The sequence below is a fragment of the Caretta caretta genome, chromosome 14, assembly GCF_965140235.1.
Source record: "Caretta caretta isolate rCarCar2 chromosome 14, rCarCar1.hap1, whole genome shotgun sequence".
Taxonomy (NCBI): Eukaryota; Metazoa; Chordata; order Testudines; family Cheloniidae; genus Caretta; species Caretta caretta.
Genome location: NC_134219.1, coordinates 47,172,849 through 47,195,641, shown reverse-complemented (window position 1 = coordinate 47,195,641; position 22,793 = coordinate 47,172,849). Strand labels below are relative to the sequence as shown.

Below are 22,793 nucleotides of genomic sequence, written 5' to 3'. Positions count from 1 at the left end.
ACCAGGAACAGGTCCCAGAGCTCCTGAGTCCCAGATTAGCACCAAAACCAGTGGCCAGCCTTCCTCTCGGGATGCCTGGGAGCTCCTGCCCCGTCCCACCATCCTGTGGCGAACAGCCAGCTCTGTCTGACACATCAGCCTGGCGATGGGAACACGACCTTCAGGGGGAAACATTCCCAGCCACATTTTGGGGACGCCCCTTCTCCATTTTATCCACCAGCTACATTTCTTCACTATTACGTGTTGGGGACAGTTGTATGGAAACGCCCACGGCTGATGAAAAGCTGGGGGTCCACTAGAATCATTTCCCCCTGCCCCCAGATTTTGAAGCAAGTGGAAATATTTCAAAATTTGAAATTACAACAATCCCTTTACAACTCCCCAGCCGGTGGTACAGTCGAGTGCCCAGCGTGATTAATGGAAAGGCAGCGTGAGGAGGAAATCGGGATTCAGACTTAGCTCTGCCGTATGACCTTGGCCAAGTAATTTCAACTTATTTGCTTTGACTGTCTTGTCTACTGAGATTCTGAGCTCTTGGAGGGGCAGGGACTGTCTCTCCCTGTGGCTCTGTGAAGCGCCCGGCACAACGGGGCCCTGATCTCAGCTGGGGCAGGGACTGTCTCTCGCTGTGGGTCTGAACAGCTCCTGGCACAACGGGGCCCTGATCTCAGCTGGGTTACTAGTGCAATGTTAATAAAACTTTCCATTGACTTAGATGACCTTTGAAGTTGAATCGCCCCCTCACTGCCCAGTCTAGTGTGGAAACAGCTCCTGTCCTCATTTTACTTCCTCTCCCGTACCACAAAGAGAAACCACCTATGTCGCTCCGGCCGCCCAAGTAAACAAGGTTACAAACAGGGACAGGGCAGCAAACGGCATCTTCTGCCCAGAGCCCAGCTGGCTCCTTACAGCCCAGCACAGACACTTTCTAGGCTGCAGCTAGGCCGTAGCCCCTCGGACCAGCCTTCTCTTACTGGTATTATATCTATGACTGTGGAGCCGAGAGGCCCAGCTGTGCCCAGACACCCAGCGAGAGACAGTCCTGGCCCCAGCTGAGATCAGGGCCCCGTTGTGCCGGGCGCTGCCCAGACACACAGCAAGAGACGGTCCCTGCCTCAAAGAACTTGCAATCTGCTTAGATGAAGGAGGCACGATCTCCATTTTTTCGATGGGGAAACTGAGGCCCAGAGCACTTGCCCACAGTCACACAGGGAGTCTGTGGCAGAGTCAGGAATTGATGCTAGAGCTAAGAGCGGCTTACAGCCAAGTGGAGGGTATTTAATGTCAGTGTGAAGGTGGTGCTCCTAAATTCCTTAAGGGCTTCTGAAAATCTCCCCGTAAATGGACAAGGCAAATCATCGGCTGGGGAGGGAACGGAAACACAAAGGCAAAGTGCCTTGTGCAAAGGTCACCCAGCAGATGTGGAAACAGAACCCAGGTCTGTTAAAGACAATATCCTCTTTCTACAGGTCTGGTGCGCTCCCTGTGTCTCCATTACTGTGACTATCTCTGGGGCTGTGTATGTATTAGAAAGAGTCGGTCAAAAAATCCGAATTTATGTGCCACAGGCAATTCCAATATTTCAACATTTGTTTTTGCCCTGAATTGGGACGAAAAGTCAAAGTATCAAAAGCTTGTTTGTGGAAGGAAAAATTCAGAATCAACCTGATTGGGAAGCATGAAATGTTTCACTTCAGGTGGGTTCAATATTGACCTGCCACGCCTAGGCTGCTGGGAGTTGTAGTTTCGTGCCTCATGCTGCTGTTCCTCCTTATGGACTAGGCTCCCTGGCTGGACTACATCTCCCATGATGCACCGCAGGCTTGGGACTCCCAAGGTGCACTGCAGTGACACAGCCGGAGCGGAGATATATATACATGTGTAAGCCCCAAGGTGCTTCCCTAGGTTCCTGGGGCTCTGTGTGCCAGTAGCTCAGGGAGAGGCGCTATCCCTGGGAGGAAGGCAACTCCCAGGTTAGAGACCTTTGTTGGGAGGGGGGTTTGAGCATTGTCCTGCTAAACCCAGAGTTGTGAGTTCAATCCTTGAGGGGGCCATTTAGGCATCTGGGGCAAAAACTGGGGCAAAAACTGCTTTGAGCAGGGGGTTGGACTAGATGACCTCCTGAGGTCCCTTCCAACCCTGATATGCTGTGTCTGTGAAAACTCCCCCCACACAGCCTGGCTGAGTTTAGCCCCCATCTCCCTAGGGAAAATCAGCCACCCCATGGCACCACTGCTCTGGCTGCTAGCCCGGGGCTGCCGCTGGCGGGGAGTGTGGCTGAGTGCTGGGGTGGGAGACTGAAGTAAGGATTTTCAGGCTAGTTTAGTAACCTGCCCCCGGAGCCGTACACCCCTTGGAGGTGAGGAGAAATCCTGGGAGCAGCAGCAGCCTGACCCCTGCCTGAAGAGGACACCTGCCCGCAGTGATCATCAGCCCCTCTGCAGTCCAGAGCCATCTCTGACCGTGAGGATCCGGCGTGGAGTTGTGAGTCGCCATCCTTCCGTTAGCTAGTCAGGGAGATGGTTCGGGAGAAACCCCCCCTACTCCTGGGAAATGTGCCCTCAAGCCAGCGGGTCTGGGTTTGGGGATTTTATAACCTGCTGACTATTAAACCCGTGGCGGGACTGACGGCCTTATCCCACGCGTGAGTCCTTTGGGCTGCACTGAGCCCAGTCAGCCACGCTGCTAACAGGCACAGATGATATTGTGGTCACAGGTCGTCAAGAGCCCCTACAAGTACGCACGCCAACGGGGCACTAATTTCACCTTTGCTAGATCAGGTCACGTGACTGGGGAAATTCATGGGTATTATCAGCGTGGACACCGGTTTCCCCTGGAATAGTGTTATATTTATCTCCTGTCTAATATAATGACGGTGTGGAATATATTGTATGTGTCTGTGTTATTTCTTGGGAGTCTCCAGCTAACTGGCAAGTAAGTGGGGGTTACCCTGGGCTGAGAATTTTCCTCCCAAGCTGCCCTGGTGACCCTGCCAGGCAGGAGTGAGGTGGGTAGCGGCACCGGCAAATAAATTCATACGGGAAGCAAATAAAAATGTTACACCCTTGGGAGCGGAAGGTGGGATCCAGAAGAAGACAGGCCCGTCCCTCAAAACCTGTCAGGGGATTGGTGCTAAAGAAGGTAACCGGGGGGATAGGGAGCACTACACATATAGCAAAATCCAAATTTCCTTTTTTAAAACACACATTTGGCTGACAAATTCTCAACCAGGGCTAGTATTGGAGTTGGCTGAAATTTTTTGCTAATTTTAAAATGTTTATGTAAATTTGAAACAAAAAATGAGGGAAAATGTTGATGAAACGGTCACCCAATTCTCCCCACTCCCTCCCTTTTTTTCAGCCAACTTGCAGAGCTTTTCAAATTCTGAGCTTTCAGAATTTAGGGGGATCTTTTGAATTTTGAACAGAGGGTGACAAGGATTTTTTTAAAAATATATCAGTAAATTCCCCCCCTTATTTTTAACCAGTTCCAGTGTATGCCTGGATCTATCTAGTTTTCCATCCATCCCCATTCACACCCATCTCCCTATATATTTAATTTTCTCTCTACGTTACAGTCAAGCTCTTCGGAGCATCAAAAAAATGTACCAGCTAGTGGGAGGGGCTCCACAATGGAGTGCTGGAGGGACAGGCTAATCCATGCTATACACTGATGGACCCGCACAAATAAACACGGAGCTGTCAGCTACTCACCCCAAATCCCCAGCGCTATCACAGCCATCACCAGGACAACGTTCCCAATCCATCCGACCCACAGCGCTGTCCGATGCCACCGGGGACTCGGGGGACCTGTAAGAGCCAACGTCTGGTGAAAAACAATCGGAACCTGGTGTACGAAAGACCGTTTCAAAGAAAAATACATCCCCAGCGTGGGTAGAATCCGATGCCCACAGGGAGTTGATTACAGGATTGGGGCCTATACACTCCCCTGTTCATCTGGTTTCCCTTCGTAGGCCAGTCTGGGATGACTGGAGAGCTGTCTGACTTTTAATGTAAAGGCAATGGGGTGAAATTTTGGCCCTTTTCTTGAAAATGGGAAATATGAACATTTAGGAAAATATGAACATTTTCTCAATATTTTACATTTCCCACATTTTTAAATGACCTCCCCTTTTTTTATTCTTCACCATATTTGTTTGTTGTTTTTCAAGTTCTTTTTCTGTTTGATTGCATTATTCTTAATTATTGTCTATTGTGTTCATTATGTATATTGTCAATTTGCATACCTTGGCTGTACCGTGCACGCCAACGGAAAGTCCAGGAGGAAATAATGTCACAAATTGGCAAGGTAGCAGCTGCATGGACCAGCTTAAACACGATTCGGTCATTGCAAATCTACAGTTTAAAGACCAAACTATGAGTATTCAGCTCAAATGTTATTTCCACCCTAATGCATAGATGTGAAAGCTGGAAATCCACCAAAGGCATAGACAGATGTCTAAATACCTTGGAAAGCAAATGCCTTAGAAAATTACTAGACATTAAATGCAATTAATTAATAACAAATGCCAAGAGTCCAACATCACCTGCTCTCTTAAGTTATCCAGAACAGAAGTTGGAAAGATCTGGGATGTGTTTTCTTTGGCCACTGTTGGCAGACAGGATATTGGGCTAGATGGACCATTGGTCTGACCCAGTCTGGCCGTTCTTAGGTTAAGAATGAAGCAGAGCATTGGCCATCGGGCAGCTGGAAGAACATGCAAAGGGGGCCTAGCAAAGGATCCCTCCATCGAGCTGTCCTCCGAGAGACAGAGAACGTACAGAACATGACAACCCCAAATACAGGCAAAGAGCAGCCCAGGTTAGCCAGGGATGGTGGAGTCTGGGTCGTGCCCTGAGCAACCTACAATGGCCCGGGCAGGATTCGGCATCACTATTATTACTTTGCTTTCCCAGCTTTGATTTTCTCAAAGGTTTCCCATTTGCAACTTTTTTGGCTGGAAACATTTTCCCATTTGTAAATATCTCTAGTTAGGTGCTTTCTCTTTGCATTTTCAAGGTTTAATTACTATGTTGCATGGCCAGCTTAGCCAAATGACATTATTATTTCAGACTTAACATCTTTCAATCTTGAAGACAGAGAACCACAGAAATGTAGGGCTGGAAGGGACCTCAAGAGGTCATGTAGCCCACCTTCCCCCTCCCTCACCCCTCACGGAGCTAGGACCATATTTACCCCTAGACCGTCTGTGACTGGTGTTTGTTTAACCTATTCTTAAAAACCTCCAATGACTGAGTTTCCACAACCTCCCTAGCTAACCTGTTTTAGTGCTTAACTACCCTTAGCGTTAGAAAGTTTTTCCTAAAATCTCACCTAAATCTCCCCTGCTGCAAATTAAGCTGATTACTATTTATCGTACCTTCAGTGGCCATGGAGAGCAATTGATCTACACCCTCTTTATAATAACCTTTTTCATACTGGAAGACTGGTCTCATTTCCCCCCTCCTCCGTCTCTCCTCTAGACTAAACACGTACAGTTCTTCAACCTCTCCTCGTCGATCATGTTTTCTAAACCTCTTCTAAACATTTCTGTCTTGAGATCAAAACATTTCAAAATGATGATGTTTGAGAACAAAAAATGGTGATTAAAAAGATTCCATGGAAAAGGTCCAAGAACAAGAATATCTGCCCTTGTCACAAACTGATTGAACTAACCACAGTTTAACTACGAGCTACTCAGAGATTCCCAGGCCGGAAGGGACCATTCTGGTTGTTTTGTCTGTCCTCTGGTATTACACACGCCAGAGAGCATCCTCAAAATAATTCCTAGAGCTGATCTTATAGAAGAATCACCCAGGGTTGATTTAAAACTTGTCAGTGATGGCGAATCCACCACGACCCTTGGTAAAATGTTCCAATGATTAATTCCTCTCCCTGTTAAAAATTTACATCTTATTTCCAGTCTGAATTTGTCTAGCTTCAACTTGCAGCCATTGGATCTTGTTAGAACCTTTCTATGCTAGATTGGAGAGCTTGTTATTCAATATTTTTCCTCATGTAGATACCTATAGACTGTCATCAGGTCACCCCTCAACCCTCTCTTTATTAAATAGATTGAGCTCCTTGAGTCTATCACTACAAGGCAGGTTTTCTGATCCTTTAATTATTCTTGTGGCTCTTCTCTGACCCCTCTCCAATTTAGCAACATCCTTCCTGAATTGTGGGCACCAGAACTGAACACAGGATTCCCACAGCGGTTGCAGCAGGGCCAAATCAAGAGGTAAAAAAAACCGCCCTGCTCCTACTCGAGATCCCCGTTTATGCATCCCAGGGTTGCTTTAGCCTTTTAGGCCACAGTGTCACACTAGGAGTTCATGGTCAGCTGATTATCCACCCCCCCCTTCCTGAATCCTTTTCAGAGTCCCTGCTTCCCAGGACAGAGTGCCCCATCCTGTAAGCGTGGCCTGCATGCTTTGTTCCTGTTGGACTCAATCATGTCAGTTAGGGCCCAGTTCAACAAAACATCCCTATTCAGCAAAGAACTTGGACGTGGGTTTAACTTGAACAGTGTGCTCCAGTCCCATTGACCGTAATGGGGCTTAAGGAAGTGGTTAACGAGAGGCGCGTGTGTTAAGTTCTGTGCTGAATTGGGGCCACAGCATAAGGAAGAATAATTCTAATCAAAGACAGCATCTGTAGGTGACAGTCTCTGGCCTGGGTTATGCGGGGGGGGGGGGGTCAGACTTGACGATCAGAGTGACTCTTAGACATGCAACGTGTATGAATCACAGGCGCCTAGCAAGAGACATGCCCTGCCTTGAAGACGCTGGGTGCACGGGATGAAATTCACCGCTGTGTAGAGAACCCCCACAAAGTCCAGACACCACTCTAGTCCTCTTTTGCAGGCTGGAAGTTGGGCATTGGCCTTTGCACTTGGCCCTCTGCAGAGATGTGAATTTCCCCCACCGAGGTTGGGAGAGGAAACAATAGCTTAAATATAGCTGCTGTGAAGTCACGGCTGCCCAGAGCGAGTTGAGAACCGTAGCTTCTCGAAGAGTTTCTTAAGAAGCGTGCTAATGCTGTGCATTGCAGAGATTCTGTGCAGCAGGGGAAGTGCAATCCCGGGGCTTGTGATTCTGGGCTTCTCCAAATCAGTCCCAGGTGTCAATTAGAGCAGCCCTGGGGTTGCTCTAATTTATGGACAGTCCCGAGAAACTCGGATTATCTGGAGCAGCAGAAATTCTCCTTACTGCTCCCAGGCCCACCCCTGCTGGAAACTGTTCTCTGCTAGGGTTCTTTGAGGGGGAGGCTCTGTAGCATGTGACTGCCCTACGCTGTACCTGCAAATTCTCCTCTGGCCACTTGCAGCAAAATCCTGCCCCTGTGTGCTGCAGATGTGGGGTATGAGGGCCGAGGCAGGCTGGGTGCTGAGCTGCGTACGGAAAACTGGCTCCAGCTCTGGGGGGCTGAGCACCTGACCAAAATAAGGACCCACCATGTCCAGATTCCCAGTGCAGGGGCTTACCCCGGAAGCTAGCCTTCCCCGCCCAGCCAGCGCTCCTCAGCTTTCGAGTAGCAGCTCCGTGGACCATTACAGAGGATGCCCAGAGGCAGCATTACAGTTGTGTGTACTGGTTTTCCTCGGAAGGAAGAGTCAATTACGGTAGCACCCTGAGAGGCTGTGTGAGATCAGGGCCCCGTTGGGCTGGGGGCTGCAGGTGCATATAGCCAGAGACAGCCCTCAATAGCACGTAGAGTTCGTGCAGTAGCTTTTGTGGCTCATCCCCACTCTAGGGTCGTGTCCGAGCAATTCAAATTATTCTTGCCAATGCCCTAGTAGCCTGAGTCCGTCATGCAACCATCTATAATTCCACAAGCCCCCAGCGAGAGCTTGGTGGGTCGTAACTGGAGAAGTCTGATGCACCACCCGGGCAGGCGAGTGGGTGCACGGACTTCCCCTTTCCACCCCAGGCTTCTGCACCGAGAGAGCCCCGCACACAGAAGTGAGCAGCTACAGAGAGCTGATCAAAAGTGTTGCAGCCACCTCCCCCCAAAGCCAGAAATTCCCCTGGCACAGACCTGCTCTGGGCTTCCCAGCAAAATCTGTCTTTGGGTTTACAGCGACCCCCCCGGGAAATAAAGGTCACTTACTGAGGGGCTGAGCTGAAAGGGGCGTCCTGGAGCCAGGAAAGCCAGAGGGGAGGTTCAGATCAGCATAGACTATCTCCCCAGCCATGATGCGAGCAGCTGATACGAGCACCTGGCTGTGCTCTCAGGGCAGCCGGGGCTTGGTCTGTGAATATAATTGACATCAATCCCATGTCAGGAAGTGCCGCCTCTGAGAGCTGAATTCCGCTCCTCTCACATGTGACTGCAAAGGGTCCTGTCACAGCCAGGGCTGTCTGGGTCCTGCAGCCTTAAACTAGTGCAACTGGCCTTGAAATGTAGAGACTGGTGCAGCCTTGGGGCCAGGGATTTCAGAGGCACCGTAGCTTTCAGGTAGCTGTAGTAGGGTCTAGTCACAGGGGCTAAACTCTTGGGCTGGGAATTAAAATTCCTGGCTTTGTTCTCATCTCAGTTCTGACCTGCTGTGTGAATTTGCACAAGTCACTTCTTTCCCCTCTGCTTCAGTTTCCCCGCCTGCTTCGTATGTATTTCAATTGTGAACTCTTTGCAGCGTGGACTCCCTGTGTGTGAAGCACCCGGCACGATGGGGCCCTGATCTCAGCTGGGGATCAACTCCCATTGAAACTAGGTGCCTAAATATCTCTGAAGGTCTGCTCCTAAGTGACTTTCCAAGATGACACACTAAATTTGTGGCAGAACTTTGCAACCCAGGTCTCCTGGGTCCCAGTGCAGTGCATTAACCAGAAGACCATCTTCAGTTCTCTTTTTAACACCACTTGAGGACATTGGTTCAGCCTGGGAATGATTTACCCAGTGCCGCTGTTGTGCCTGGCATTTTGCTGGTGAAAGGTTCACTGTGATGTAGCATTAGAACGGATCAATATCATAGTTCAAAGAGTTCACAGGGACTAATGGAAGAACAAACTAGCTGGACTAGTTATTGACTGAAACCTTGGACGATGTAGTTTGCAAGTGTGGCCTGAGCACGCATCGGAAAATATTACTCTCATACCACAACCGGCCAGCCGAGAAAGCTGTCGTGTGACAGTGGTTAACAAGTATTAACAGGGCTCTTGGGCCGGATCGCAGCTGCTGTGAATTCGCCCTATTTCTGTTGGAATCCATAGGGCCAGAGAGCCCCCCGCCAGAGCAAGGTAATTTTTTTCCAACGTGCGAAGTAATGCACATTAGGAAAACTAATCCCAACTATGCTGACACAATGATGAGGTCTAAATTGGCTGTTGCCACCCAAGCAAGAGATCTTGAGTCACCATGGCTTGTTCGCCGAAAACGTGCAGCAGCCGTAAAAGGGTAGCAGTATGTTAGGAAAGGGATAGAAAATAAGACAGACAATATCATAATATATATCTGTGTATAAATCCGTGGTGCGCCTACACCTTGAATACTGTGTTCAGTTCTAGTCGCCCTGTCTCAAGAAGGAGATAGTGGAACTGGAAAAGGTTCAGAGAAGGGCATCAAAGATGATCAAGGGGATGGACCGGCTTCCGTACGAGGCGAGACAAAGAAGATTAAGGCTGCTCATCTTAGAAAAGAGACGACTAAGGGAGGATATGATCGAGGTCTATAAAACCATGGATGGTGTGGAAAAAATGAACAGATAAGTGTTATTTACCCTTTCCCACAACACAAAACCCACGAGTCACCTAGTGAAATTAACAGGCTTCAGGTTTAATACAAACAAGAGGAAATACTTTTTCACATAGCACACATTAAACCTGTGGAACTCATTGCAAGGGGATATTGTGACGGTCAAAGGTATAACTGGGTTCTAAAAAAGAACTGGGTAAGTCCCTGGAGGATAGGTCGATCGATGACTATTAGCCAAGGTGGGCAGGGATCATAGAATCATAGAATATAAGGGTTGAAAGGGACCCCAGAAGGTCATCTAGTCCAACCCCCTGCTCAAAGCAGGACCAATTCCCAGTTAAATCATCCCAGCCAGGGCTTTGTCAAGCCTGACCTTAAAAACCTCTAAGGAAGGAGATTCTACCACCTCCCTAGGTAACGCATTCCAGTGTTTCACCACCCTCATAGTGAAAAAGTTTTTCCTAATATCCAATCTAAACCTCCCCCACTGCAGCTTGAGACCATTACTCCTCGTTCTGTCATCTGATACCATTGAGAACAGTCTAGAGCCATCCTCTTTGGAACCCCCTTTCAGGTAGTTGAAAACAGCTATCAAATCCCCCCTCATTCTTCTCTTCTGCAGGCTAAACAATCCCAGCTCCCTCAGCCTCTCCTCATAACTCATGTGTTCCAGACCCCTAATCATTTTTGTTGCCCTTCGCTGGACTCTCTCCAATTTATCCACATCCTTCTTGAAGTGTGGGGCCCAAAACTGGACACAGTACTCCAGATGAGGCCTCACCAATGTTGAATAGAGGGGAACGATCACGTCCCTCGATCTGCTCGCTATGCCCCTACTTATACAGCCTACTTATACATGGGGATGCAACCCCATGCTTGAAATTAACCTAAACCTCTGACTGCTAGAAGCCAGGAGAGGTGGGTGGGGTGAATCTCTCCAAAACTGTCCTATTCGGTACACTTCTCCAGAAGCTCTGGTACTGGCTAGTATCAGAGACAGGATACTGAGCTAGATGGACCATTGGTCTGACCCGATATGGCATTTCCTATGTAAATTGGCCCTAGCTCCACTGGAACCAATGGGGCCAGATCCCTGCTGTGTATCTGAATTGATTCACTGAGCTCCCCAGGGCTGTGCTGGTTTACACTAGCTGTGGGTTTGGCCCATCGCACTTCAGAGAAGGCTCGGTTGCTATGTGCTGCTAACCACATCCCTATTCCATTGAGGGAAGTGTGTCCTCTTACTTGACATGGCTCTTTCTCATGGTTTCACGCCACCCTTTGGTGTGTTCGGTATAAAGGGGATGTGAGGGGACAGGAAAAGGGGCGTGCAGATTTGAACTGTCCGTTCTCGGTCGAGCCCTCCCATCCCTCAGAGACGCGAATCGACACAGCGGAAAACTCAGCGAGGCGAGAAATAACCCAGCCGGAGGCTCTGGGGTGGAAAGACACAATTTAACGGGAAGGCCACTGGGTGATGTAGAGGCCAAAATGAAGAGCCCTTTAAAGGTGGGGCAGTCAGATATCAGTGCCCCGCTGACGCTAAACACAGCGGCGTGTCGTGTTTAGGAATGAGGTAGTATCTCTTTTAATAGTTTGTGACCCCTCGAATGATGCTCACTGTGCGATACCCTTTTATTGACCCCCGTTACTGTAACGTCTCTGCATATTCTAGCCTGTGCACCCTCGCAACGCCACTAGGGAAGCGCTGGTCACCCCGCTTTATAGCAGGGCAACAAAGACTGAAACGAAGGGCCAGATTTTTAAAGGTATTTAAGCACCCACCACCGCAGATAGGGCTCCTAGTAGCATTTTCAAAGCACACAGGGCCCTGGTTCGCAGTGCTGAGCGTCATAACGCCTAAGTGTGCCTGGGGGAACCCCAGCTTAGGGGGGCTCAGGATGTCTGAAACTGGGGTGAAATAGGAGGAGGTGGGGCACCGGCAAATGAGGTACAGAGGCCCCAAGTGTATTTTCATGGGCCTGTCACCTTACAACTTTTGTGAACTCCACCCCTAGCGGCTATTGGGGACGTTCTCTGACCTGTGATATACGGGATGTCAGACTGGATCAGTGGGCCCCAAACTGTGGAGCACATGCAGGAATGTCCAGGGGGATGTGGTGGGCCCCGGGCCAGCCCCCATGGGGAGGGAGAGTCACCTGGCCCCAGTCTGCACCAAGCTCTGCTTTGGTCTCGGCCACGGCTCGGCCGCCGGTCCCCAGCCCTCGCTCTCGGCCATCAGCCCCAGCTGCGGCTTTGCTCCCAGCCCCGGGCCAGCTGTGACTCCGCTCCCAGCCCGGTTGGGGGCCCAGAGACATTCTATTACTGGTAATGGGCGTGGCGGGGGGAGTACCACTGGACTCGATGATCACAACGGTCCCTTCTGGCCTTGGGATGTCCGAATCAGCTGCTTTTTATGCCACGCTCGATGACGTAGCTAGTGCATCACGTCAACATCAGAGCGCCTGTTGCACCCGCTAGCCCCCACCTCCCAGCACCTAACGATGATGATAGGTGCCCGGTGGGGTTTTCAAAAGCACCGAGGGGTGGGGTTCACAGAGGAACCCAGGTGAACGTGAGAACTAGTCATGAGAGGACTGGATTTGAACGGGTCATGAAAAAACTAGATTTGAACCAGTTCTGGGGCCACACAGCTCACTGGAAGAGAGGTCAGATAACCACCGAATATCAGGGTTGGAAGGGACCTCAGGAGGTCATCTAGTCCAACCCCCTGCTCAAAGCAGGACCAAACCCCCATAGTTGCCCCAGATCCCTAAATGGCCCCCTCAAGGATTGAACTCACAACCCTGGGTTTAGCAGGCCAATGCTCAAACCACTGAGCTATCCCTCCCCCCCATGGTGTGCCTCTGTTCAAATTTGCTTCCGCACACGGATTATTTGTAACGGCTACCAGGTTTCAGCCCAGTAATAGCCAGAAGTATACATTTCTGTAGCCACCGGGCCACGATGCAGCCTCGGATCACGTTCTACTTCAGAACCCCCTGACTAAACTCATCTGGGAGGCTGACCTTGCTCCGGAATCTGGGTGACTCCAAATAGCAACCATGATGTTCCACGTAATTAAGTTTCAGAAGTGGTGTGATGAAGCTAGCCAGCATGGAAGGGGTAAAGGAGAGTCTTTGGGCCCAGCGAGCCCTGGTCTGTTATACCTGCAGCCAATGCCTGGCCTGGGAAGGGGAAAAAAGGAAGGAGCCTGGCCCATTTCGGGGCTGGCTGGTGAAGAGGCAGAAGCTGGCTGCCTCCCTATCTGAGGGGAAGGTGCACCAGCCTGCCGGCTCAGGCCGCCAACAAGGAGTAAGCACCATCTCCCCGGTCGAGGGAGACTGGGAAGGGAACCGAGGAGCCTCCAGTCACTGAGGGAGCGAACCCCAGAGACAGTGTGGGGCTTGCCCTCACCAACATGCAGCTGCCCTGCCTGAAGGAGCCTGAAGGACCTCAGCAAGGTCCCACCCAAGACCGAAGAGGGGATCCAACGTGAAGCAACCCACCCAGCAAACAGGACTGGAGGGGCCACACCCCCAAACTGAACAGACATTGGTAGGAAGTAGCTCAGGGCAGCAGATTTTGACTCCCTACTAAGAGGGCCTTGACGTGTACAGGGGCCTGGGATGGGACTCCGTGGCGAGGGTGGGCCCAGGTCCCTGTATTCCCCACCCCTCTCCGGCCTTAAAGACTGAGGCTCCTCAACCAAGCAGTGGGGCTGAGAGCCACGCGCCCTAACCCCTAGGCCACCTGGCCCTCCAAGCCACCTGTTACACATAGGTGCCTTAAATAAATCCAACAGAAAGTCGGCCGGTGACATAAGAAGTGATACTTGCAGGCAAAACAGTCACAAAATGATAAAGGATCTGGCCTTGCTAGTATTTCATCAGAACTGCTAAAGAGGGGAGGTCCGGATTTCATTCACTGTCTTCACAGAATCCTTTAAAATGTTTGGGGAACAAGTCACTTTCCAGAAGATTGGGGAAAGGACTGCAGTATCCCTTTTTTACAAACGGGAGAGCGACCAAATTGCTCAAATCACATCACGCTGCTGTCAGACCCAGCGAAGGTGTTGATCATCATACTCCTGAACCGACTGAAAAACTGGCTCATCCCTAAAATGAACGACAATCAGTGTTGCTTCATTATAGGTTGACTTGCAATCCGTGCTATATAGGCCTTGTGGAATGTAATTAAAAATGTCGAGAGTAACAAAGGGAAATTAGCATCACCTTTATAGACTCTTCTCGCAGTGCTTCCATTGTCACTGTGGTTACTGTTACATCAGTATGGGGCACCTGACAATTTAGTGTCCCTAGTGAGTGATTTTACTGGGGTACATTTTCATTGTGTGATTGTCAACAGCTGTTTTACAGACTGGTTTTCCGTAGAATCAGGAGTACACCAGGGATGCAGTCTCTTGCCTACTTTATTTAATGTTCTAATAGATTATCTGATGCCAAAGCTGATGGATGCCAAAGTAGGAGATGTGAAATATGAAGATTAATCTTTAAAGGATTTTGAGTATTCAGAGGATATTGCCTGATTTGGAGAGACAACAGCTAATGGTGGAAGAGCTGCAGACTGTATGGGACGTCAGATCAATGGTGATCAAACTAAAGGTGTGCACGCCTCCTAGAAATGGAAACGGACGACTTGCCAACACTGCAGGTAGATGGCAATGATACCAAATGAGTGAATAGCTTTATTTCTCTAGGTAGTCAATTGGCAACCAGAGGTTCTCTAAAGACGTAAGTCATGCTTTGGGTCCTGCATCGATGGCCCTTCAGTATCTTCAAAGGCCCCTGTTTGGGTGGCAGGATAGCTGTGTGATAACTCAGGTGAACATTCAATGCAGTGGCGGTGACAACCCGGTTCTATGGAGCTTGTTAAAAACAGCTGAGGAGAGAGAATGAAACAGTTTTCGATGTCAAAAATTAAGGCATATTCTTAATGTCCGTTGGCTTGATTTTTGTCATAAGCGAGGAGATACTTAGACAACCCCTGCAAGTTGCAGCTTACACCAGTTGAGAATACGACCGTTGCAATGGTGGGATCATGTCCTGAAGGGTTCATGTTTAGCTATTCCACCTGGAAGCAGGCAGGGCACACCTTGACTGTTTTGTAGAAGCAATGCACACATTGCTCTATCCAAGGACAAGGGCTAGATATGAACCATGAAAACTTGATTGTTGGGACAGTAACTGCGGGAGGCTTTCTTAGCCTGGGCTCAAGGCCTGAGAACCAGGATTGTAGTAGCTAAAAGATGCAACTAAGTATATTAATCAACGTCATACATTCTTTTGTGTATCTTTTTGCTGTAGCAGTGTGTAATGCTTAGGGGGGAGAAATATAATAAAAGGAGAAGGTGGAAGGCGGGGGGCAGAACGCCCATCTCAGCTGACCAGCCTGCTTTCTTGCATAAAGCTGTGTTCTGTCTCATCATTGAACTGCCACAACTGGCGCCCAAACGTGGGGCCCTCAGCACTCACCTCGCCCGGCAAGGGTTTCAGACGCGTCACTCATCCGCTTCGTGGATCCCGGTGAGTATTTTTCATTGTGGTAAGTATGGGAAGCTCCCTCTCTGCTTTGCAAGTGCAACACCGCAATGAGCTGCAGTATTTGCTGCGTAAGGCTCAGCATGACTGCCCGGCTCGAGCACTTACTCTCCTGCTACAGGAGGTGCGTGCCCAGTGCCCGTGGTATCCTGAAGCCGGAAGCCTTAAGCTGGCGGACTGGGAGCGATTGGGCCAGACATTGCACGAAGAGCCTCGGGCGCCCGTGCAGGCTTTACATGCCTGGCACCTCTGTCGCGACGCAATACTGCGTGTCACCTCGGATAGGCCCTCTTTCACGAGGCTGGTGCTCTCGCCACGCCCGTCGGCTCCTGTAGCCATTCCCGTTGCAGCTATCCCCCCTTCTACTGATACAACCCAGTGTGTCGCTTCGGAAAGACCCTCTCCCGTACCCACAGCCCCCCCTCTCCCTGCCTTGCCCCCAGTGTCTTCATTATCACCGCCTCCCTTGCCTTCCCCACCGGAGCCAGTGCGTGATCACCCTCCCTCCGTGGGGCCCCATGCTCCGGGGCCCCCCGGAGGGTCATCTGCATCTGCTCAGAAGCTTTCGCTGGTGCAACAAATGGTTCACGCGGCGAAAGCTCGATCAGATCTTACAGCGGAGGAGCTGGCTGATCTGCTCTCAGTTTGCCCGGTGACCTGGCAGAATGATGACCAGGGCAACCCCGTGGGCACCTGGACCACTTTGTCATACTCGGTGGTTAGAGAGGTGAGGAAAGCAATTCGTGAGTTTGGCCTGACTAGCACTTTTGTGCGTGGTCTTGTTGAAGGGATAGGTACTGGGTACTCCCTAATCCCTGAGGATTGGAAAACGCTGCTGCGCATGATGTTATCACCTAGTCAGTATGTTATTTGGGTTAGTGAGTTTCGGCAGATGGCAGAACGCCAAGCTCAGATACACGCAGGGGCTATCATTTATGATCAATTGGTAGGGGAGGGCCAGTTTGCTACTATTCAAATGCAGTCTCAACTCCCTCAGGCCATTTTCCCCATTATTTCCACCTGTGCCCAGCATGCTTTCAAGAAGATCCCGGATTCAGGCAAGCCTACCAAAAGCTTTGTCAGTATCCGTCAGGGTGCCTCAGAGTCCTTTTTGGATTTTACTAACAGATTGCATGAGGCTATCCTCCGGCAGGTGGATAACACTGAGGCAGCTCACGAGCTCCTGTTAAAATTGGCAGTTGAAAATGCAAACGAGGATTGCCGCCGTGCTCTCCAGGCAGCACAAGTCTCTGGTATTTTAGAGCTCTCAGACATGCTGCGGGCGTGCCAGAACATTGGCACACAAGCCCACAAGGCTGGAGTTCTGGCTGCCGCCCTCAGAAAAACTGGGAAGGAGGGGAAGCGTTGTTACCGCTGTGGTAAGGAGGGTCATTTTCAGCGGGAGTGCCGCTCATCTAAGGCACCAGCCCGACCCTCAAAGAAGTGCCCCAAGTGTGGGAAAGGTTATCACTGGGCTAATCAGTGTCGTAGCGGGTCGGGAAACCGCGCGACGGGTCCCCCCCGAACCCAGGGCCAAACGGGGGTGTTTCCCACTCAGACAACCGTTCCTCTGCCTTAAAATCCATAGACTCTATGAGGGCGGCGACTGCTGGAAGTGCAGGGCTTGATTTGATCATGCAGGAGGACACTGACTTTCGGCTGCCAGGGGAGGTCTGTGCCATACCTACACAGGTGACGGGACCTCTCCCTGCCGGCTTTGTAGGTCTTGTTCTCCCTCGCTCACATGCTGGAAAACAGGGCTTTTTTGTCATTCCAGGGGTCATTGATGCTGATTACACTGGCATTGTTAAGGTTCAGGTGTGGACTCATCTTCCACAGTCGCTCCCGCGTGGACGGTCAATTGAACAATTGATTTTAGTCCCCTATCAGGTGCCAGCTGCCGAGGATCGAACTCGGGGCGGAGGCGGCTTTGGATCGACGTTGTCTCACTCGCCGTCTCACAGCGCGTCTTCTCCACTTGTTGCTCTGACAATGTCAGTCCGCCCCTCGAAACCTCAGTTAACACTTCTCTTAAATGATGTTCCCTTTACAGGGCTGGTGGACACTGGAGCTGACGTTACGGTGATTCGTGATCTGGAGTGGCCGGTTAGTTGGCCTACGGTTCCTTCTAAAGAATTGTGGGGGATCGGGGGTAGTAAACCCGGGCGCCAAAGCTTGTCTTGGGTCACGGTCTCTAAACCGGGAGGCCGTACCCTTGCTACTATCCGCCCTTTTGTGCTCCCTGTCCACCTCAATATTTGGGGCCGTGACTTACTTACAAAGTTGGACACCACCCTCGATATTAACATCTGATGGCCCAAAACCCTCCCTCACCCACCGTGCCCTCCGCATTACCCTTGGTGTGGCAATCCTTAGAGCCCGTATGGATTGACCAGTGGCCCCTCCCTCTAGAAAAGCTAAAAGCACTTCAGTTGCTTGTGCAGCAGCATTTGCAAGCACAGCGACTGGAGAGCTCCACTAGTCCCTGGAACACCCCGGTGTTCGTTATTAAGAAAAAATCGGGTGCTTGGCGGCTGTTACATGACTTAAGGGAAATAAATAAACGCATCCAACCTATGGGCCCCTTGCAATTTGGCTTGCCAAATCCAAATTTAATTCCTCAAACTGATCAACTTTGTGTGTTAGATTTAAAAGATTGTTTTTTTACCATCCCCCTTTGCCCTCAAGATCGTGAAAAATTTGCATTTACGGTGCCACAATATAATAATCAGCAACCCTCTCAAAGATATCAGTGGAAGGTCTTGCCCCAGGGAATGCAAAATAGTCCAACCTTGTGTCAGCTTTTTGTGGATCGGGCCCTTGCCCCTTTTCGTGCCCGGTACCCTTCGCTAAAGGTCTACCATTACATGGATGACATTTTGCTAAGTGGTCCCCGGGTCACGGCACAACAGCTTGAATCTTTATCTCAGATTCTCGGCCAAAATGGCCTGTTAGTGGCACCAGAAAAAATCCAACGCTCTTATCCCTACCACTACCTCGGATATAAGGTTTTACAAACCTATGCTGCTCCGGTTCGTCCGGAATTAATTCTACCTCAACCCCTAACCCTTGTTAAATTGCAACAGATCTTGGGTCATTTAAATTGGATTCGGCCCTACTTTTGTCTCCCCACTTCCATGCTGCAGCCGTTGTTTGAGCTCCTCCGTGGAGCCCGGGCACCGGGTGCAGTTATTGCCATCACTGAAAAACATACTGCCTGCATTCGACAAATCAATGCAGCATTGAGTCAGCAGTTTGTGGACAGACTCCCAGAGGTCCGTCCCTTACGATTGGTTCTTCTTGCCACCCCTCATACGCCAACTGCGGCTCTGTTTGTACCTCGTACAGACACAGCCGTCTCTATTATAGAATGGCTATACCTTTCATCCACCCCTCCTCGAAATATTTATCCGTATTTAGATGCCCTATCTGATCTTGTTCGTAAAGCCCGCCACCGTGCAGTGCAACTCACTGGCACTGACTTAGTTGCCATTGTGCTCCCCTTGTCCCGTACTGAATTTGACTCTTTGTGCCACACCTCCTTGGCCTGGCAGGTTGCTCTTTCTGATTATGTGGGAGAGATTTCTTACAATCCTCCAAAAGATCCTCGGTTGGTCATTACCCAAAAGGTACCCCTAGTTGTTCATCGTCTTAGCCGCTCTCAACCCATTGTTTCCGCTGTCACTCTTTTTACTGATGGCTCTCCCCACCGAGGTGTAGTCACTTATCAGTTGGGTGACCCCCCTCGTTGGCATTCTCGTTTTACCCTGCCTCAGCGTTCTGCACAGCGTTCAGAATTGGCTGCTGTTATTTTGGCCTTTCAACTTTTTGCTGATTGTCCCTTTAATTTAATTGTGGATACCCATTATGTTTATCAGGTACTTGATCATTTACCCCTTGCCCTCATTACCCCTCAGGTGGATGCAGACCTCCTTCGCCTGTTTTTGTCTTTGCAGCATCTTCTTGCCACTCGTCATTTCCCTTACTTTGTTGCTCATATTCGCAGTCATACCCCTCTACCTGGGCCACTCACTGAGGGCAATGCACGCGCCGATCGCGCGTTGCGTGGTCAGGTAAATTCCCTTTTTTCTGACCCCATTGAAAGCCATGCCTTTTTTCATCAGTCTGCCTCTGTTTTGACCCGGCAGTTTCACATTCCTGCTGATCATGCACGTTCCATTGTTCGTTCCTGCCCCCACTGTGCTGCTGCTGCTCCTACCTTTTCTTATGCCGTTAACCCCCGAGGTACCGCAGCAAATCAGCTGTGGCAAATGGATGTTACTCATGTGCCACAATTCCGCCCCTATTCGTTTTTACATGTTTCCGTTGATACTTATTCGGGTTTCCTTTGGGCAACCCCACAACGTGGGGAAGCCACTAACAAAGTTATTCACCATTTGCTGGCCTGCTTTTCTGTTATGGGTCGCCCCTGCCAAATTAAAACAGATAATGCCCCAGCCTACTGCTCTGCAGCCCTCTCCACCTTTTGTGCCCGCTGGGACGTCCGTCTTAAACACGGCATCCCTTATAATTCTACGGGCCAAGCCATTGTTGAACGTGCCAATCGCACACTCAAAACCTTGCTGGACAAACAATTAAAACAAGGGGAGCTGCGTCTCCGAACCTTAGGAGACATTCAACAACAAATGCATATCCTCTTGTTTACTTTAAATAATTTAACATTGAATGCAGATCAGCAGACCCCTGCGGATCGGCATTTTCACAAATCTGAGGTACTGGAAAGACCGCGTGTCTTTTATCGTCAGCTGCCCGATCCACAGTGGCTGGGCCCAGTACCTCTAATCACTTGGGGTCGGGGATATGCTGCTGTGTCTCTCCCTGCAGGACCGTTGTGGGTTCCAGCTCGGTGTGTGCGACCGGCACTTAAACAACATGGCATGGCACCAGGGACTGTCGAATCCCATACCAGAGTTTCAGCTGACCTTGGAGGAGACCGCGTTGCCCCCCGAGTCGACAACGACGGGACGGAAACGGAGGAGGCGTAGTGTCCCAAACCGGCCCGTGACATGGGGAGCAGTAAAAGCATTGGTTGCCGCGGCCCAACGAAGGCTGGCAGCAGATCAACAGCCAGAGACTCCTGAGACTTTGTTTGTGGCGATTCTTGCCCAAATCACTGCTAATTCTGTGATGATTGTGTGCCTTTTGTGCCTGCTATTTCCTGTAGGGGTTGGCTCGGACGCGCTTCCCCCGCTACGAGCCCGAATGACATATAACATATGGGAAAGATTGGCTTCAATAGCAAATGTTACCCACTTTTGTCTATCTAATTCTGTAGCAGCCGGAGATTTGTTAGGCACATGCCTTATTCCAGTATGTCATCACCCTGAGGAGATGGAGAATAAGACACTGTTCTCTGCTTATGCGAATCTTTCCTCCCAGTACTCTAGCATGGCTAATTGGGGCCCAGCCAACTATACTCTGCCTCGGACGGCTATATCCCTCCACACACCGTACCCAGCCGGGGCTCACAATGTTACTTGTGCGCGTATAGTTAACTGCACTAGTACAAAGGTGCCCTTGGGCTGTCGAAAAATTTCTCAACCCCTTTTAAATTGTTCTCATGCTGTTAATGTTTCATATAATTATGGCCATATCATCCTACCATCAGGATGGTTTTTTACTTGCGGCTCACGTACCTTTAATTATATTCCTGCAAATTTAAGTGATGGCACCCTTTGCTGTCTTAGTAGAATGACCCTTATATTGCCTTTTGCTGGACAAAATCGTAGTAAAAGAAGTGTACCCCTTTTAAATGATTGTATTGCAGATGTTGAGCTTTTTAGTCGTGCTGAGTATACTGCTTTAGCGGCCTCTATTGTTGGGGTCCCCGCGCTTGCTACATATTCAGCCAGAACTTTAAATAACCTGGCATGCTTTGCAGCAAAGGCAATTAATACAACATCCCAGGCTATTGCCTTACTTAACACAGAACAACACGAATTAAGAGATGCAATTTTGGATAACAGAGCAGCCATTGATTTTCTGCTCCTAAAACACCATCTAGGCTGCTCCACATTTCAGCACATGTGTTGCTTTAATTTAACTGATAATAGTCGCTCCATAGAAACTAGACTGGCTGAATTGGCCAATCTTACAACACACATACGCCAAGATCTGGGGTTTGAGGGCTTTTGGAATTGGCTTACAGGTTGGCTGCCCTCTCTAGACTGGCTGCGACAGCTTTTTGGTTATTTTGTGTTTGTAATCATTGGGCTTATTTTTTGCTGCTGCTGTGTACAATGTATTCCTTCCTTGTTAAGATTTTGTGAAATTTTGCCCTGGAAGGCTCCCCAAGTTATGTCCTTGTCTGTCTGGGAGTTAAATAGCATGACAAAACAAATTGACGGCTACAATGAGATGGCCAATTATCATTAAATAAAAAACGGGGGGATGAAGGGTTCATGTTTAGCTATTCCACCTGGAAGCAGGCAGGGCACACCTTGACTGTTTTGTAGAAGCAATGCACACATTGCTCTATCCAAGGACAAGGGCTAGATATGAACCATGAAAACTTGATTGTTGGGACAGTAACTGCGGGAGGCTTTCTTAGCCTGGGCTCAAGGCCTGAGAACCAGGATTGTAGTAGCTAAAAGATGCAACTAAGTATATTAATCAACGTCATACATTCTTTTGTGTATCTTTTTGCTGTAGCAGTGTGTAATGCTTAGGGGGGAGAAATATAATAAAAGGAGAAGGTGGAAGGCGGGGGGCAGAACGCCCATCTCAGCTGACCAGCCTGCTTTCTTGCATAAAGCTGTGTTCTGTCTCATCATTGAACTGCCACAATGTCCACCGTGCAAATGAAGATACGCATCTACAGAAGGTTTACGGAGCATTGGTGGAAGGAAATACACCATGAGGTTGGCCATGAATGAGGTTGGAAGACACAATTTTGAGGGCTGTAAGAAGGCTAAAGCCTCCCATACTAACTCTTGATGAAAGAAGGAGACTTGCAGGTGGTCATTCATGTAGAATGGACTCCCATCTCAGCACCATGGCTGCATTTATAGCCACGTGAGTCTGGACTCTGCTTCTACAGCACCCGGCACAATGGGGACCTTATTTCAGCGGGGGCAGGGACTGTCTCTCACTGTGTGTGAAGGGGATTATTTAAGTGGGCAAAAGTGGAAGGTTTTCTTTGGCAAGACACAAAATTAAGTATGGACACAGGCTGTGCCAACAGAAGGAAAGTTTTCCCTGATAAACTTCTTAGGGTTGACCATGCCAAAGAAGGAAATTTAAATCTGCAGAGATGACTGGCTGGAAGCAGAAATCTGTGGAGATAGAGAGAGAGAAAATCTGCAGGGACAGGTGAATAAAGGGAAGGAGAGAAAAATCCCGCAGGGGTGGCAGAAAGAAATCTGTGAAGGTGGCTGGATGGAAGGACGGAAACAGAGACATTTGCAGAGATGGGTGGATGGATCCATGCGGGGTCAGGCTGGGTCGATGGATGGAGCTCTGCAGGATTGGACACGCAGAGCTGCCTGGTGTGTTTTCTCCTACAAGGAAGGAGTG

The 22,793-nt window shown here is 49.7% G+C and overlaps 1 protein-coding gene and 1 long non-coding RNA gene across 5 annotated transcripts in view; one reads left to right on the top strand and one right to left on the bottom strand.

Moving 5' to 3' along the window:
• Positions 1-22,793, bottom strand: part of LOC125629577 (killer cell lectin-like receptor subfamily B member 1B allele C) — a 58,479-nt gene that overhangs the window by 5,427 nt on the left and 30,259 nt on the right. For 2 of the 4 annotated variants that reach the window (XM_048834936.2, XM_075119590.1), the window contains exon 2: positions 3,714-3,809. In XM_048834936.2, the coding sequence (XP_048690893.2) occupies positions 3,714-3,809 (96 nt within the window). Of the gene's footprint in view, positions 1-3,713; positions 3,810-4,246; positions 4,356-8,112; positions 8,378-22,793 lie in introns of those variants that run through there. The other 2 variants (XM_048834938.2, XM_048834937.2) reach the window with 2 other exon arrangements.
• On the top strand, positions 14,770-22,031 carry LOC142069149 (uncharacterized). The gene is made up of 3 exons (XR_012664991.1): positions 14,770-15,242; positions 17,311-17,363; positions 20,103-22,031. It is a non-coding gene; the product is annotated as an uncharacterized LOC142069149 (long non-coding RNA).